The 20,031-nt window shown below is 34.6% G+C and overlaps 1 protein-coding gene across 1 annotated transcript in view; it reads right to left on the bottom strand.

Moving 5' to 3' along the window:
• The window catches only part of LOC145680807 (uncharacterized), a 163,658-nt gene extending 149,936 nt beyond the window's left edge, over positions 1-13,722 (bottom strand). Inside the window, exons 1-2 of the mRNA XM_081751878.1 lie at positions 13,687-13,722; positions 9,368-9,475 (exon numbers count right to left, since the gene is read on the bottom strand). Coding sequence (XP_081608004.1) covers positions 9,368-9,475; positions 13,687-13,722 — 144 coding nt within the window. The remainder of the gene's footprint in view (positions 1-9,367; positions 9,476-13,686) is intronic.
• Between the last annotated feature and the right edge of the window lie 6,309 nt (positions 13,723-20,031).

Below are 20,031 nucleotides of genomic sequence, written 5' to 3'. Positions count from 1 at the left end.
AATTTGAAGTACTCACTAACTACTTCACAGAACTTCACTCATTGGGACTACCTAAACTTTTCTTGCAATTGCCAGTCCCTGTATAATATTTTATGCAATTCCACTAAATAAAGCCAGGTATATCTACCTGTGAGCTAACATGAACACACATTAAACATTTAGTGAAAGAATATGACTTTGATTATTCGGTGCTTTAAAGAACTTTGAAAAATTAATGGTATTTACTTTGTTTACTCGATTATTGAAATTTTGCATTTTCACAGTTTATTTACGATAACATTTTATGGATATTGTGATATATATTTAAAATGTTTGAACATTCTATAATTAATTTCTATAATTGTCGGGTTTGCAAGCTCCTAGATTTTGACATTGTGCAATTCTGAAATTGAACTAAGGCCATCCTAATACTATATCCCATAATAATACAAGCTTTTTTGTCATGCAAGATATGTTACTAAATTTCAGCTTGAAAATATTTAATGGAACACAATTATCTATGTTTGGGTCTCTTTAAGAGAGACGCTAATAACTTCAAAAGAGTACTATAGAGCACTTTAATCTAATTATTACTTGAGGCTAATACTTGCAGACGAATACACAATACACATCTATGTATTAGCATTACATGTTTTACTTAATTTGTAATTAATTGTTACATATAATATATTAAAATTTTGTCAATATTCATCATATGTCAGATGAATTTTAAACTTAATTATTGCTAATGTTGTTAAGGGGTAGTATAAACAAAAATAACATTTTCACTTTAATACAATTATGTTATATAATTCCAAATGTATTGAGGGATTTTCCATTAAATACCGAAAAGCTTGTAGCATATGAGAATCGACCACACTATCTTAAGATTAGGAGTTTCGCGCTTTATGAGTGGTCTAATATAAATACCCCTCAAGAATTAATTCCAGAAGAAAAAAAACTTGCATTTGTAAAACAATCACTTTCATATATGCAGATTATACTGCTCTCTTTCTTTTCTTATATCGTTTCTGTCTCCCTTATTTTACCACGTATATGAAAACTATGTTCAATGTATGTCCTTCTAGTGGATTCGTAGATATAGAGAAACACACGATGCAACCAGCATACGCTCAGAAGAGTACAGCGTTTCGAACTATTGTATCCCAACGTATTTCAGTGGACGTTAATCTTAATATACTTAATAATCTTTTAATATTTCAGATTACATTTAAACGATGCTGCACATTTCTTGCTGATTGAAACGTTGGCTTAGACGTTTTTACCTATCTTCCTGAGTGTATTGTTTCTGAAGATACATGAACATGAACTTTAAACCTTTTCAGGTTATATCGCCATAATCAATGAGATTATTAGTTCTGGAGTAGGCGGTACATTGGGAAAGTGACATGGAAAAAAGAATATACAAGAACTATAATGTGTGATCATTATTTTATGTAAATTATAAAGATTATTAGATTACATATATATATATCCTTATTAAGCATGAGAATATAAAAAAAATTAAAATTACAGATAAGTTCCTACATACAAAATAACTAATTCGTTCATTGATTGAGGTTAACCAAATACTTTAACGGTACCGTCGTTTACCACTATTATGGAATATAAAGGAAAAAATACGTCGTGTCTTTAAAGGTCAATCGACTTCATATTAATGATCTATTACATGATTTACAAACGAATAAAACCGAATAAAACTAAGTTAAATATAAATAACGTTTACAGTAAATAATTATCAAATGTCACAATACACAAGCTGGTTGTATGATAGCATAAATAATAAATATAATATAAAATAAATGACAAAATTAAGAGAAATATAAGCAATGATGAAGGCCGTGTAACGTGGGTTCCAGTCACCACGGAATGGCGCGTTTTCAGGCTGCGGATCGAAGAGAAGACCTCTAGATACAGAGGTTAGCTACGAACATACAGAATAAGTAGTCGCGGACAGACGACAAACAGTGATTCTGCAGCTTGGTGGTTTGGGTAAGTCTAACAACATTATTCTGTAAAAAAGGCACTGGTTCAGAAACATTCACAAAAGCCTCGGACAAGGTCTGATAACTTTGGCACGACTTCAGCAAAGGAAAACGGACATGAGATTTGCAATATGAAATATTAGTAGTTTTTATAGGGCAGGCGCGTTAAAATCCATAACGAGTGAGTTAGAGAAGTACAGGATAGACCAAGTAGTTCAGAAAGTTAGATGCAAAGGAAATGGATCATTGTATTCCGGATATTGTAGTCCTTTTACTGGGAAAGAAATAAAAATCACCAATTAGGACCAGGGTTTTTCGTTCACAAACGGATATTACGAGCAATTAAGCGAGTTGAATTTGCTACTTACAGACTTTCTTTTATCAGTCTTGTGGGTCGGTGGTGTGGTGTTTTTATTTTAAATGTACATGCTCGAACAGAAAATAAGGATAACGATATAAAAGAAAGATTTGACGAAAACGTGGAACGGATATTTGAACATCTCCCGCGATACAATATGAAAATTCTATTAGGGGATTTCAATCCGACGGTAGGACGAGAGGATATTTTGAAACCGATTACAGGAAACAAAAGTTTGCATAAGGAAAGTAATGACAACGGTGTTAGACTCGTGCACTTTGGAGCATCCAAAAAGCTAATCGAAAAGTACAAAACTCACACGACTTTCGTAAATATAATTGGAAGTCTCCAGACGGAATACATGTAATAAAATTGATCACGTTTAAGTAGATAGAAGAGGGCATATAGCATAATCAATGTTCTCTCGTTTAGATGAGTTAACTGTGGCACTGATCACTACCTGGTAGCAGTGATAATAAGAGGTAGATTATCGTTGAATAAATAAAATATTCAATGTCCGAAAACGGATAGATTTAATTTAAAGAAATTAGATGAGAGTCAGGTAAGAGAGGAATACCAGGTTCAAGTTTCTAATAGATTCTCGGCTTTAGAAAATACGGAGTGCACTAGTGTTGAGGATACTTGGATTGAAATTAGAGATAGCATTAAAATTTCAGCAAAAGAAAAATCGGGATACGCGGAATAACGTAGGAACAAACTATGGTTCGACCAGGACTGCATTAAACTAACAGAGAATAGAAAACAAGGACAATTACTTTCGCTACAAAATCCGAATGAAATAACTACACAACATTTCGTAGACGTTAGACGGGAAACTTCCAAACCGTTTGAAACACAGATACGCGAGTTTTTGAAAGCTCAAATTAAGGAAGTGTAAGATAATAGTCAAAATAAAAAAAATCGATTCATGTATAAATGGATCAACGAATTTAAGAAATGCTATCAACCTCATGCATATTTATTAAAGAAAGCAGACGGAACAGTTCTCGCTGATACGGATAGCATCTTAAACAGATGGAAAGCTTTCTTTGAGGATTTGCTTAACACGCAGCCAAAAACTAATGTGTGTGGAGAAAAGGAGATACTCAACGCCGAACCGTATATTCCAGAACACAACCGAATAGAAGTAAAAACCGCTAAAGAAATTAAAGAAACACAAATCTCCGGGTGTAGACGAAATTCCGTATGGGTTAATTTTAGCTGGAGGCGATAAATTGTGGAAGAAGATACACACTCATTCTACTTATCTGGAACAAGGAAGAATTGCCATAAGAGTGGAAATAATCATTCATTGTTCCATTTCATAAGAAAAGCGACAAAACTGACTGCAATAATTAAAGAGGCATTTCTATTCTCACAACATCCTATAAAATCCTTTTAATATTCTATTAGCAAGATTGACATCATTCGCAGATAACATTACTGGAGATTGTCAGTGCGGATTTAATGGAATTGCCCAACTATCAATTAAATATTTAAAATTCGCCTAATTCTCGAAAAGATGTGGGATAATACAATAACCCGGTATATCAATTATTTTTTGATTTTAGATATTCTTACGACTCGGTTAGGGGAGAAACATTATACAACATTCTTACAGAACTTGGACTAACGAGAAAGCTAGTTAGATTAATTAAGGTATGTTTAAATGAATCCTAAAGTAAAGTTCGGAAAGGAAAATTTTTCTCCTCGAGCTTTGACGTCGAAAATGGCCTGAAACAAGGAGATGCGTATTTGCCATTATTACTCAACTTTCTTCAGGAATACGCTATAAAGAAAATCAAGGATAGCAACCAGGGCCTAGAGTTGAACTGTATTCATAGTTTACGGGATATGCTGATAATGTAAATTTAACAGGGGATAAGAGGAGAACAATAGAAAGAAATGCAGAGATCTCATTAAAAGCTTGAAGAAATGGGTTTAGAATTAAATGCAAAGTAAATTAAATACATGGAACTGCGTTGTACAGTAATACGGCAAATTATGGATGCGCGAAAATATGAAATAATACTTTTGATAAAGTGGATACTTTCAAATATCTAGGATTAGTAATATTAGCACACGAAAATCATATTCAAGAAGAAATTAAATGTCGACTGAAACCAGGGAATACGTGTTATTATTCATTTCAAAATCTATTGTCGTAACGAATTCTGTCGAAGAATTTTAAGCTTAAAATATATAAAAGGCAACGTTCATAACAACGTTCATGAATGTTGTTCTATTTGGTTACAAAGCATGGTCGCTTACTCTGAGAGAAGAACGTAGAATGAACGTATTTCAGAACACGAATATTCGGAACCAAGGGGAACGGAATGGGGAATGGCGGACACTTCGTAACGAGTAACAACATAGTTTGTATGGTTTACCAAACATATTTAGGGTCACCAAGTGTGGGAGGTTTAGGTGGGCAGGCCATGTTGCTATAATGGAAGAAAGTAGAAACGCTCAAAGTCTTGACTGGAAGACCAATCGGAAAACTACCATTAGGAAGATATAGGCGAAGATAGGAGGACAATATTAAGATGGATCTCGCAGAGATAGTTGTACAAAGTAGAAGCTGGATTCAGTTAGCTAAGGATAAGTCAGTGAAGGGATTTGTGAATGCGGCAATCGAACCTTCGGGTTGCGTAAGCCATAGAGTTAATTAATTAATCAATGATAAACAAAGTAGTTACTAAATCTTGGATCTCTATGCGTCTTAAGAATTATACTTATACTAATTTATCAGTGAAAATCTTTCATGAAGGTAGTGAATGGAACAAATTCAGGTTAAAATTTTTCTGTACTGTCAAATGTTATCAGAGTTTTTTATATTCCAAATATTGTCCATGTCAGTGGAAAGCATTCTCCTTAATGTTTCAGTCTTCATTTAATATGGAAAGTGTGCATCAGGTAGTAAACTTTAATATCTGGGATTATTGTTTCTGATAGCAAGGATACTTTTTCTCTGCAACTTGTGGTAGAAACGTGTATCAGTTTTCCAAAAACATAATTTAGATAATTACGCATATTTTCTATGACCTAGCTCCAATCCGTCTTGCAATGATAGCGAGGATAGAACACCTACAAATGCCGAAGAGAGGCTAACAATGGTCCTGAGTAATCCTGGGTTTGGAGATATTCGATCCCGAAGTACATTTTTATACAGTTTTGGACGGCACTAGCTATAAAACTTCCCACTTCTGATCAGAGCTCAGTGAACATTTCTTTATTTTCCTCTGTGGAAGCGCCTTTTTATATTCGCATATCAAATCATGTTTGCCGTGTATCTCAATTGAATCCCTGATGTTAATCTATGTTTTAAAAATATATTTTGTTGGCTTTTATTTTGTCATGTTTTGGATGTTCTTTCCAAGCACCCTATACCATACCTTACATACGTACGTCCGTTTATGTATATGCCATACATCACTAATAATTTGCTCTTAATTTAAATGATTCACTACCTTCCAATACGTTATGGAAATCATGAATACTAACTGAAATTTTGATTATGTGCAAAATTAGGACGGAAGGATCTTTGATTAAGAATTATTTTATTTCTCCTATCATTTCACAACATTACTCATAGTCTACTGGTTACAAAGTTGAAACCTTAAATACACATTGTTTATTATTAAATAGTGTATATTGTTTTGTGCACTATATTTTACATTTAGTGATATTGCTGATTATGTTAATTTAGAGTTTCAAATTTTCTAACCCAACTTCGAATACCTTCGGGTACAGTAAACCAAAGATTTTAGTTTCGAACACCTAAGTCAACTTTCTCGTACGGAAAACACTGTACATATACGTTTTTCTTCTTTCAAGTATATTAAGATATGTTTGGAAATAGTAATATAGATTAAAGATATCAGTATTTTGAAATTATGCATATCCGTGAGCATATGTTGTTGTTGATTTATCAGGTACGTAGTCATACTTTTATGTTATAGTGCATTTTCACTGAAAGAAAATACAGCGAACATAGTTCTCCCATCCCTAGAAGAATAAGAAAGACAATGGAGGAAAGTTTTTTTTAAAGTATATATAACAGATAAAAATGTCATTGTCTTGGAATTACAAGTAATTATTTCAGAAAGATTTCATCTGGAGTGTTTTTCTTAGCTCATCGTTAAATCGTGCGTGTATTTTTATATATTCGTACATTCATTCAGGACGTAAGTAAGTATTATACTTAAAATATATCTATCTGAAATGCAGTCTGTGGATATTAAATACGAGTTAATTAGATCATACTTTTTTGCAAGAACTACGTTTATGAAATGTATTTGACGGCAACTATTTGTCATATGGGAATTACTTCCCGATATTCCTATACAGCATGCGATTTATATTATTAATATATAGTGAAAGACATAAAAGGAACTAGTGGTAATGAACAGACAGTATCCAAAATGCATTGTCTTTGCAGACAGTAAGTTCACTAATCCAGAAACGGTATCCTCGTATTAATAATACTAAGTAGTCACTTTAAGAGACAAAATTCTGCTTTAAAAGGAAGAGAAAACTTTCTATGTCTCTTTAATTTAACATTACGAAATACGTCTCAAATGAAAGTGTTAATGGCTTGCTTGTTCGCTATCTCTCTCTCAATTGATAGCTTTCTCTATTTTCTGTTTTAAATATAAAAGTGTATGCAAATGTGTGTATTTTGCAGGAAACTCTCGAGCACCTGAAGAAATCTTAAACAAACTGAGTATATATGTTGCTTGCAGACTCTGAAAAAGTACTGTGTGAGTAAGACCGATTTAACACATCTAAGGGGAATGTGTTGGACAAATCTTAAAAAAAAAAATAGATTACGTCAGATGTTACTTCGAATCTGTAATTTTCGGAATTAATGAGATGAATAGTGATATTTTCGATACCGCTTAAATACATCACCTATTACTCCCATTCCTTAGGGGAATATAATACTTATAAATAATTGCAAATGATCATAATTATTTTCAATATTTTGGCAGGCAGTTGAATGCTGAACCTTTTTAACCCTGTAGGCTCGTTGTCTGCTCTCAGTTAAGGTAAGTCCCACTCTAGCACTTCTAGGGGAGATTAAAGAAAATCTATAAAATGATCCTGGCAAAGAGTGAAATATTTATATCGACAGATGCAATTAGAAAAATTGTTTATGCGCACAACAGGGATCACACGTTATTTATATGTTACATACCCACTGCTCTCTTTAGTTACACAATACCACTGAGAGTTACACAATACCACTGCAAGATGTCTGACATCTAACATTCTTCCATATATATTACATATATATATACGGAAGCTGTGTGCGTTAGCTATTTGTCACATAAGACCCTCTGAGTAGTGAATAATATTTATGGGCTAATTTGACCTTGAGCGAGAGTTGCCATGCGGTTGTTACTAGACGTATGTAAGCATAGACATGTATTGCGGAAGTGTTGCTAAGTGTTATGACCCCTTAGAAAAATGTTCGCCCGGGGAAAGTACCCCGAGAATTGAGTATTTAGTAAATAGGTGGAAATAATATATTATGTCTATGTGCTTAAGCTAATTAGTTGCTAGGTGGATTTTGGCCTTGAGTTCTCACCTGAAATTGCCTTGCTGTCATGGAGGTGTAGCGCTTCATGACTATTCTTTTTGGAAGATAATTTTAATGTTTAGGCGCACCATTTCGTATTGTAAACTCTGAGATAATTACAGCGATATATGAGAGGAAGGAATAAGTAACATTTGAAAGAGGCGAAAAAGTGATTTTAGCTTGACACTGTACTGAAAATTTGGAAGCAGATAATAGTGTATTATTCACGTATTTACAAAGTGGAAATATATGTTTAACATATATGAAGACTAATGTATCCAGACGGAACATCAACGATCTTGAATTTACTGAATTGGTATCTTCATTTAAGTGTATAGTGGCATGTATAAACAAGATGAAACATGAATTTTCCTCTTCGTCCCCCTTCATGTATGCACAGACATCTGTATACATAGTGCCGCTATTCTGTGTTACCAGCTACTGGGGTAACATGTCGTTGAGTGATTGTGAATCAACTACAGGTACCAAGAAAAAGTATTTGTTAAATTTGGAATTTGGACTTAATGAAAACCAAATTAATTTGTATTGGTCTGGATAGTGATACATTTGAACTAGTGATTGGTGTTGGCAAATTAATTCTGTTTGGAGTAAAAGTAAGTTTGACAGACTGAGAGAATCTTGTACATTTGACTCCGTTTTTTCGGATTATTTTAATCCTCTAGTGGAAATTGAATTTATACAATCTCATGGGAAAAAAAAGAACTGGTGGTGCGAAAATTAACGGGTGAAAAGCTAGTAGTGTCAGAAAAGAAAGGAATACTTCATGCTCCTCGAAACACTGTGTACTTAAATTCAAGTGAGCAAGGACACATACCAAGGAGACTCTTTCTCCGCAACTAATGGTAGAAACGTGTACCAATTTTCCAAAAATGTATTTAACAGAATTATGCGTATTTTCTTCGACCTTGTTCCAATCCGCTTTGCAATGAGAACGTGAGCAGAACCGCTACAAACGGCAAACCAATGTAAATAATTGTCTTGGGTAACACAAATAGTTTTTCTATTGTGAAAGAAGACGCGTTTCTCCGCACTCAGGCTTGTCCTTGGATAAGCTACACATGATGATAGATGTTGATGTAGCTCCCAAGAATATCTTTAATGGGAGGCTATTTATAGGAACGTTGCGAGTCTTTGCAGATAACTACAGGTTATAGGAGAAAGAACCCTCCTAACTTGGAACAAAATTAAAACCAATTCAATTACAGTAAATACTGAACACACTATGAAATGTTGCGATAAGTAGTTCCGAGGCTTTATTAACGTCAAAGTGTCGATAATGTGTTGATAGTTATCATCACTTGTATCTTGAAAACTACATTTAAACAACTTTAAAATATTCTGTAGAAACCTTATCATGTTCTGTGCAAAAAATATAGATTTACTAAAATAAAGAATATAGAAAACCAGTAGTGAACTTACCACAATTAGTTTCGTCACTATTGTCAGAGCAGTCATTTTGTTCATCACACACGAAATCGCTTGGTATACATTGTCCTGAATTACATCTAAATTCATCTGTCCCACATGCTACGAAGAGAAAAGTATTTCAAATTGAAAAGTATTCATTGACAGAAAATTCAGCATATTAGAAATTTCCGACATACATTATAATTTTATTTAAACTTACTTTTTTCAAACGCTCGTTAAAGTTATGGATATTGGAAAATCTATGAGTATGATGTTTACTCTATATGCAGTGTCTGTCTGCCGAGTTTCACCTCTCTAACCCGAGGTATTCGTGACATAGGCTAAAGTAGGAGAGCTTTTGATCTTCTACTTACATCCGTAGAATTTATATTCGAAAACATACTTCTATTTCTTAAGTGTTAGCGGTAAGAGAGTAATCTCCAAATTTTTCATTAATATACTAATAGTATCTGTTCGGCGGATTTAAGTCATTAGTCTAATTTGTTTCTAGTTGTAGAGATTTGAAATTATACACATAATAATTCTTTGAAATCCAAAAGTTCTATCTCTACATTTCGTATATCTTCCAAAATGGTCGAAGTTAAAATCACGTATCAGGTTACAATAGTGAAAATCTAGATTTTTAAACTACACATTGGAGAAATTATTTAAAGTTTAAGTTAAACCTTGCTCCAATAAGAGATGCAATTTGAGTAAATCCATGAAAGGACCTCTGTTTGCTATTTCTTCACCGTCTGCTTCACCTTAACAAATAATGCAATTTTGTGATATCTGTAACTTCCAATTTTTGATCCAACTTCTTAACGAAATATGCATTTAACTTTAAGTTCTTAAATATTTTACATACTTATGCTTGTAAAAATTGATCGCGGAAACTACGACAAACGTAAATTTGGTTTTCGGTCTAATTGGACTTTATCTTAAACGTTACAACGAACGCTATAAGAAATGGCAAGAGAAACTCACTCGTCAAGCACCAATTAATAACTGTAATTAAACTAGAAGGCATGAAATAATATTTAAATTACTGTTATGTGGAACACAATCTTCTACACGAAATTATATCAGAGACAAATTTTCCTACTTGAAACGAAACACGAGCCTACCCTCGCAATGTGCTGCTGATTAATTGCGGTGTTCATATTGATCCATTGTTTCATGTAGAATCCAAACATGTATTCTAAACGCGATTCTATTTTTTTTCTATTCCGCAAACGATGAAACTTATCGGTAAACTAACAAGCACTTTTCAAGATACTGTGTCCCAATTAAGTAGCCTCTTTCAGTTGTGCCTGAAATTTACTTAGTAAATAAATAAAGAAGTAAATAATAAAAAATCACAGGTAATTGGCATCATAGTTCATAGTCTTTATATATTTGTACTAAATTTCTGAAGTCCTTAACCCTTTTCATTCATATCTAGTTTCTTATGATCGGCTTAACCAAATTAGCATTGGAAAATGATTGGTTAATTGGTGAGACGCATCTCGTGCAGCAACGATATTATATGAAACGTGGTCTTACAAGCTGGCTTGTGATTTAATCAGTTGTTCTTCCACTTGACATCGACCTAGGATGTCTTCGCCAGAGGCGCGTACACTAATCAAATACAGTTGCGACGAGGTACTCACTGAAAGTAGCTTATGCCAGGTTATAGTAGTATCCGCTTATTCGCCCTTTCTATTCGTTGGTTGATTTGTACCTAACTCTAAGATAAGCTACCAGACCTATAGTTCAAGGAGAGATGTGAAGTAGTACAGTACGTTTAAAATTTCTGCTGAGAATTCAACTTAGTTTTTTCTCTGTGGTTAGCGTACTCGCTTTATTTGCGGGAGATAAAATTCGATTCCCAGCGATATCAGGTTCTTGGGATAACATCGTAAGTTGTAGATTCAAATGTATTATAACCATTGTTTTTAAGTGAGGGTTAATTCAAATCTAAAAACTGTCCCTTGCGCTCAGGACCTCACTGAAGATATAGGCATTAGTTGTTTCATTATTCGTTTATTTCTCAGCACAATCTGAAGCACAAAATATATCCGCAATTTTTTTATTTCGATTTCTCATGAATATATTTTATTACATTTTATCTTAATACAACTTCACTCAACATAGTTTTCCTTTCTGATTTTAAGCAAACGAGAGGAACGTCATACAGAAATACCCAGGCAAATTAAAAATGCTCATGGGTTTCCAAAGTCTTTAAGCCACTAAAACCTCCGCCGTGTTATCCACAGTTGATCTTATCTATGTATTCCGCGAAGAGTGCCAAGAAAAGGGATTTATATATATATATATATATATATATATATATATATATATATATATATATATATATATATATATATATATATATATATATATATATATATATATATATATATATATATATATATATATATATATATAAAGTATAGAACACGTTATAACTGTATTTGAATCGCATATAATAATAAAAATTCATTAATACTATCAAAATTAGAATTACAAACTACGAAGACGTGGAGCACACCTCAACCCCTTCCCCCTTTATTAGTAAACCAATATACATAACGTCATTCCTCTCTTTAGTACGCCTGCCACTATTCGTTAATACTGTACTTGAATTTCAGGTCTATCCATAGCCAACTGAATCAAGTTTCTATGTGGTATTCCAATTTCTGTGAGGGTTGGAGTTAGTGAATACATAAGGACATAGACCTATGAAATTGTTAAAGTGAATAGGATAAAAGTCCATTTTAATATTGTACTGCCATCTACGCTTATGTCTGCTTAAGTGGCCGTTTTCCGATTGATCGTCCAGTTAGAACTTTGAGAGGTTTCCTACTTTCTTCCTCGTAGCTACAGGGCCAAACTATCTGATCCTTCTAGACTTCATGACAATAACAATGTTTGGTAAATCGTAAATTATACAGTACATTGTTATGAAGTTTACGAAATTCCCCACTTGCGTTCCCCTTGGGTGCGAATATTCGTTTCAATATCTTCTTCTCGAATACGTTAAGTCTATGTTATTCCCTTAGAGAAAGCGACTATGTTTCGCAGCCATACAGAACAACAAGCATCATTACCGTGTTATATGTAGGTTAAGTTTCAAACTCATCGACAGAATTTGCGACGACAAAACGGAGGAAGACTGATGTATCCGGACGTAACATCCGCGATCTTGAATTTACTGAATTGGTATCTTCATTTAAGTGTATAGTTGCATGTATAAACAAGATGAAGCATGAATTTTCCTCTTCGTCCCCCTTCATATATGCACAAACATCTGTATGCATAGTGCCGCTATTCTGTGTTACCAGCTACTGGGGTAACATGTCGTTGAGTGATTGTGCATCAACTACGGGTACCAAGAAAATGTACTTGTTAAATTTGGAATTTGGACTTAATGAAAACCATATTAATTTGTATTGGTCTGGATAGTGATACATTTGAACTAGTGATTGGTGTTGGCAAATTACTTCTGTTTAGAGCAAAAATAAGTTTTACAGACTAAGAGAATCTTGTACATTTGACTCCGTTTGTTTCGGATTATTGAAATCCTCTGGTGGAAATTTAGTTTATACAATCTCTTGGACGAAAAAACGAACTGGTGGTGCGGAAATTAACGAGTGAAAAGCTAGTAATGTCAGAAAAGTAAGGAACACTTCATGCTCCTCGAAACACTGTGTACTTAAATTGAAGTGAGCAAGGAGACATACCAAGGAGACTTTTTCTACGCAATTAATGGTAGAAACGTGTACCAATTTTCCAAAAATGTATTTTACAGAATTATGCATATTTTCTTCGACCTTGTTCCAATCCGCTTTGCAATGAGAACGTGAGCAGAACCGCTAAAAACGGCAAAGCAATGTAAATAATGGTCTTGGGTAACAGAAAAATATTTCTGTTGTGAAAGAAGACGCGTTTCTCCGGATTCATGCATGTCCTTGGATACACTACACATGATGATACATGTTGATGTAGCTCCCAAGAATATGTTTAATGAGATGGTATTTATAGGAACGTTGCGAGTCTTTGCAGATAACTACAGGTTATAGGAGAAAGAGCCCCCCTAACCGGGAACTAAATTAAAACCAATTCGTTTACAGTGAATACTGAACACAGGATGAAATGTTGAGATAAGTGGTTCCGAGGCTTTATTAACGTCAAAGTTTCGATAATATGTTGGCAGTTATCATCACTTTTAACTTGGAAACTACATTTAAACTACCTTAAAATATTCTGTAGAAACCTTATCATGTTCTGTGCAAAGAAAATATAGATTTACTAAAATAAAGAATATACAAAACAAATAGTGAACTTACCACAATTAGTTTCGTCACTATTGTCAGAGCAGTCATTTTGTTCATCACACACGAAATCGCTTGGTATACATTGTCCTGAATTACATCTAAATTCATCTGTCCCACATGTAGGCTTTGCTAGTAAAAGAAAAATATTGCAAATTGACAACTATTCATTGACAGAAACTTTTGCATATTAGCAATTTCCGACATACATTAGTCGTATAATTTTATTTAAACTTATTTTTTTCAAACGCTAGTTAAAGTTATGGATATTGGAAAATTTATGATTATGATGTTTACTCTATATGCAGTGTCTGTCTGCCGAGTTTCACCTCTCTAACCCCAGGTATTCGTGATATAGGCTAAAGTAGGAGAGTTTTTGATCTTCTACTTACATCCGTAGAATTTATATTGGAAAACATACTTCTATTTCTTAAGTGTTAGCGGGAAGAGAGTAATCTCCAAATTTTTCATTAATATACTAATAGTATCTGTTCGGCGGATTTAAGTCATTAGTCTAATTTGTTTCTAGTTGTAGAGATTTGAAATTATACACATAATAATACTTTGAAATCCAAAAGTTCTATCTCTACATTTCGTATATCTTCCAAAATGGTCGAAGTCAAAATCACGTATCAGGTTACAATAGTGGAAATCTAGATTTTTAAACTACACATTGGAGAAATTATTTAAAGTTTAAGTTAAACCTCGCTCCATTAAGTGATTCAATTTGAGTAAATCCATGAACGGACCTCTGTTTGCTATTTCCTCGCCGTCTGCTACATCTTAACAAATAATGCAATGTTGTGATATCTGTAACTTCCAATTTTTGATCCAACTTCTTAACGAAATATGCATTTAATTTTAAGTTCTTAAATATATTACATACTTATGCTTGTAAAAATTGATCGCAGACACTACGACAAACGTAAATCTGGTTTTCGGTCTAATTGGCCTTTATCTTAAACGTTACAACGAACGCTATAGGAAATGACAAGAGAAACTCACTCGTCAAGCACCAGTTAATAACTATAATTAAACTAGAAGGAATAAAATAATATTTAAATTACTGTTATGTGGAACACAATCTACTACACGAAATTTTATTGGAGACAAATTTTCCTACTCGAAACCAAACACGAGCCTACCCTCGCAATGTGCTGCTGATTAACTGTGGTGTTCATATTGATCCATTGTTTCATGTAGAATCCAAACATGTATTCTAAACGCGATTCTATTTTTTTTCTATTCCGCAAACGATGAAACTTATCGGTAAACTAACAAGTACTTTTCAAGATACTGTGTCCCAATTAAATAGCATCTTTCACTTCTGCCTGAAATTTACTTAGTAAATAAATAAAGAAATAAATAATAAAACTCACAGGTAATTGACATCATATTCCATAGTCTTTATACATTTGTACTAAATTTCTGAAGTCCTTAACCCTTTTCATTCATATCTAGTTTCTTATGATCGGCTTAACCAAATTAGCATTGGAAAATGATTGGTTAATTGATGAGACGCATCTCGTGCAGCAACGATGTTATATGAAACGTGGTCTTACAAGCTGGCTTGTGATCTAATCAGTTGTTCTTCCACTTGACATCGACTTAGGATGTCTTCGCCAGAGACGCGTACACTAATCAAATACAGTTGCGACGAGGTACTCACTGAAAGTAGATTATGCCAGGTTATAGTAGTATCCGCTTATTCGCCCTTTCTATTCGTTGGTTGATTTGTACCTAAGTCTAAGATAAGCTACCTGATCTATAGTCCAAGGAGAGATGTGAAGTAGTACAGTACGTTTAAAATTTCTGCTGAGAATTCAACTTAGTTTTTTCTCTGTGTTTAGCGTACTCGCTTTATTTGCGGGAGATAAAATTCGATTCCCAGCGATATCAGGTTCTTGGGATAACATCGTAAGTTGTAGATTCAAGTGTATTATAACCATTGTTTTTAAATGAGGGTTAAATCAAATCTAAAAACTGTCCCTTGCTCTCAGGACCTCACTGAAGATATAGCATTAGTTATTTTATTATTCGTTTATTTCTTAGCACAATCTGAAGCACAAAATTTATCCGATTTTTTTTATTTTGATTTCCCATGAATATATTTTATTACATTTCATCTTAATACAATAACTTCACTCAACTTAGAAAAGGAGAGAAACATCATACAGAAACACACAGGCAAATTAAAAGTGCTCATGGGTTTCCATAGTCTTTATGCCCTAAAGCCTCAGCCTTGTTATCCACAGTTGATCTTATCCATGTATCCTGCGAAGAGTGCAGAGAAAGGTTTTATATATATATATATATATATATATATATATATATATATATATATATATATATATATATATATATATATATATTTACATCAGCTAATGCTTCTGGCAACAAATACTATTCGAAGCTTTCTTGCACCCACTGGAAAACGTGAAGTATATTAATATTTATTTGCATATATTGTTATTGTAGACTGTTCCCATAATGCCCACCGACTTCGATTTTACAAAATTTGAGAAATAAATTTCACTTTTTATTTAGTGGTCAATTTGAAGGCATTTTGTTATACTACCATTAAGAAACCCATATACATCATATTACGAATCAATCATTATGGAACAATCTTATGTGTGACACGCAGCAGTGGTACCAATCTTTGAAAGTTTCATTTACAACTTTTTTCTTTTTTCTTTTTTAACTGATTTTGTGAGTAATGGTGCATTCAGTATAAAGGTACAACAAGATATTCTCTTTCTCTCTCTCTGTCCCTGTGTGTGTGTGTGTGTGTGTGTGTGTGTGTGTGTGTGTGTGTGTTTGTTTCTAGTTTCCGGCGTAAGCGTGTGGATACTACCAGGTATACTTTCGTGTGTACAAATGCTTGTGTGTGTGTGTGTGGCGCGGGTATATAAACTATTAATTGGGATCGCGTAGTGGAACTTATCAATATTAGTACGTACATACAAACGGCTGTTACTTCACACGATAACTTTGGACGAATGCGAATTTTTAAATTCTGCTTTTTGCAATAAATAAGCAGAGTGATTCCTCTCGAGGGAGTTCCCCTAAATGGTAGACCCTACCATGTCCAATTAAATCACAAATTGCCGCAATCGTTTGTACATTGTTTGTACAGAAATGTACAGGCCAAATTTTCGTTTGTACACTATTAGGGGCGCCGCCAGAACGAAAACAAATTGGGGCTGTTTAACTGGTACCCCCCCCACCAACATGTTCTATTCAATCACTAATTATCGCAATCGTTTGTACTTCGTTTGTACAGAAATGTGCACCCGAAATTTTCGTTTGTACATAATTAAGGGCGCCGCCAGAACAGAAAAAATGGGGGCTGTCTAAGTTGTAGCCCCCGCCAAAACCAATTCAATCACAAGTTGTCGCATTCGTTTGTGCATCGTTTGTACAGAAATGTGCAGGCGAAATGTTTGTTTGAACAAACTTAGGGGCGTCGCCAGAACGAAAACAAAGTGGGGAGCTGTCTGAGTGGTAGCTCCCCCCACGATGTCCAATTGAATCACAAAGTATCGCAATCGTTTGTACATTGTTTGTACAGAAATGTGCAGGGCAAATTTTCGTTTGTACACTATTAGGGGCGACGCCAGAACGAAAACAAATTTGGGGCGGTCTAGCTGGTAGCCCCCTCCCCACCATGTCCTATTCAATCACAAATTATAGCAATCGTTTGTACTTCGTTTGTACAGAAACGTGCAGGCGAAATTTTTGTTTGTACACAATTAGGGGCGCCGCCAGAACAGAAAAAAATGGGGGCTAAGTGGTAGCCCCCCCCCACCATGTCCAATTGAATCACAAATTGTCGCAATTGTTTGTACTTCATTTGTACAGAAATGTGCAGGCGAAATGTATGTTCGCACGCAATTAGGGGCGCCGCCAGAACGAAAAAAATTGGGGGCTGTCTTGGTAGCCCCCGACCATGTCCTATTCAATCACAAATTGTCGCAATCGTTTGTACTTCGTTTGTACAGAAATGTGCACGCGAAATTTTCGTTTGTACATAATTAAGGGCGCCGCCAGAACAGAAAAAAATGGGGGCTGTCTAAGTGGTAGCCCCCCACCATGTCCAATTCAATCACAAGTTGTCGCATTCGTTTGTGCATCGTTTGTACAGAAATGTGCAGGCGAAATGTTTGTTTGAACAAACTTAGGGGCGCCGCCAGAACGAAAACAAAGTGGGGGCTGTCTAAGTGGTAGCCCCCCCCCCATCATGTCCAATTGAATCACAAATTGTCACAATCGTTTGTACTTCGTTTGTACAGAAATGTGCAGGCAAAATGTATGTTCGTACACAATTAGGGGCGGCGCTAGAACGAAAACAAAGTGGGGGACTGTCTAACTGGTAGCCCCCCACCAACATGTTCTATTCTATCACAAATTATCGCAATTGTTTCTACTTCGTGTGTACAGAAATGTGCAGGCAAAAGTTTCGTTTGTACACAATTAGGGGCGCCGACAGAACAGAAAAAAGGGGGCTGTCTAAGTGGTAGCCCCCCCACCATGTCCAATTCAATCGCAAATTATCGCAATCGTTTGTACTTCGTTTGTACAGAAACGGGCAGGCGAAATGTTTGTTTGTTCACAATTAGGGGCGCCTCCAGAACGAAAACTAAGTGGGGTGCTTTCTAAGTAATACCTCCCCACCATGTCCAATTGAATCACAAATTGTCGGAATCGTTTGTACTTCGTTTGTACAGAAACGAGCAGGCGAAATGTTTGTTTGTACACAATTAGGGGCGCCGCCAGAACGAAAACTAAGTGGGGCTGTCTAAGTGGTAGCCCCCGACCATGTCCAATTCAATCACAAATTGTCGCAATCGTTTGTACGTCGTTTTTACAGAAATGTTCAGGCAAAATTTTCGTTTGTACACAATTAGGGGCGCCGCCAGAACGAAAACAAACTGGGGGCTCTCTAACTGGTAGCTTCCCACCAACATGTCCAATTGAATCACAAATTTTCGTAATCGTTTGTACATCGTTTGTACAGAAATATGCATGCGTAATTTTCGTTTGTACACAATTAATGGCGCCGCCAGAACGAAAACAAAGTGGGGCTGTCTAAATGGTAGCCCCCACCATATCCAATTCAATCACAAATTATATCAATCGCTTGTACATCATTTGCACAGAAATGTGCAGGCGAAATTTTCGTTTGTACTCTATTAGGGGCGCCGCCAGAACGAAAACAATGTGAGGGTTTGTATAAATGGTAGAAGCATTAAAAAAATGTGTCACATTTATGGAGTATTTTTCTAACAGGACTTTGTTCACACTATTGTGTGGTTTGGTTTGTTCACACTATCGTGTGATTCACTATATTGATCTTATCCTAACGATGATGGAATTAAATGTTTTTTTTTTTAATTTTTAAATTTATATTTATACTTACAATCATTATTGCTGAGTTAGTTTTTCACTCCTCGGCTCTTATTATTAAACTTATTCATTATTTCTTACGTGAACTGAATCCTTATGAGAAAAATGTATTTTTTTCTTTCTATCTTGCGCAGAAACCGTTATTCTCATCTCGTACAGGAAATTGATAAGTGGAAGATATAACAAATCCACAAAGTAGACTGTTAAAGGGAAAATTATAACACAGTATTTTGTTTTATATGATCATCTTCATTAAACTCATTTTGCAGAAACTATAGAATGCATGGTGAAGTATTTTGGTGCATTCAGCATTCTGATTTACGAGTAGAGTTGCTAACTGGCCGGTATTTGCTGTAATTTTGATTAAGGCCGGTGACCGGTACAAACTTCTTATTAGACCCCTTCTGACCGGTATTTTGGAATCTGCAATCCAGAATATAACATTGAACATCGAAATTTTTCAACAGTGCCTTTACAAACACAAATTTCCGTTGTATTATACATTATCGATATTTTTTTAACGTATGGCATTTTTTTTTATTTATTTAACATAACAAATTTGATAACACTTATATTTTATTGTAAAAGAATTTTATTCATTTATTGAGAGTAGAAATGACTTTTTAAAGCAATTTCCTTTGTTTGAAGTGAAGTTTATAGAATAAATTTCATTTTATGAATCAACTATTGTTACATAAAGATTAATATCCAGTATTATTCATCTGTTTCGATAATTTTAAACAAGTGGCAATTGCTGGTAAATATAATAACGATCAATACAGTCTTCAGTTTCTCATTTGTACAGAGAATTTTGAGGGTGTGCCGGTAATTTTGTTTTCCTGAGTTGGCAACCTATTTACGAGGTTTTGTTTCAACTCTGCTACGTAGTGGCTCCGTACTGACACTCCGCATGCAAATAAGTATGTAAGGCTACCATACGCCCCGGTTTCT

This window comes from Thermobia domestica, chromosome 3, assembly GCF_964235325.1.
Source record: "Thermobia domestica chromosome 3, izTheDome1.hap1.1, whole genome shotgun sequence".
In the NCBI taxonomy this organism is placed as follows: domain Eukaryota; kingdom Metazoa; phylum Arthropoda; class Insecta; order Zygentoma; family Lepismatidae; genus Thermobia; species Thermobia domestica.
The sequence above is the reverse complement of the archived record's forward strand: the minus strand, read 5'-3'. Positions and strand labels throughout refer to the sequence as shown.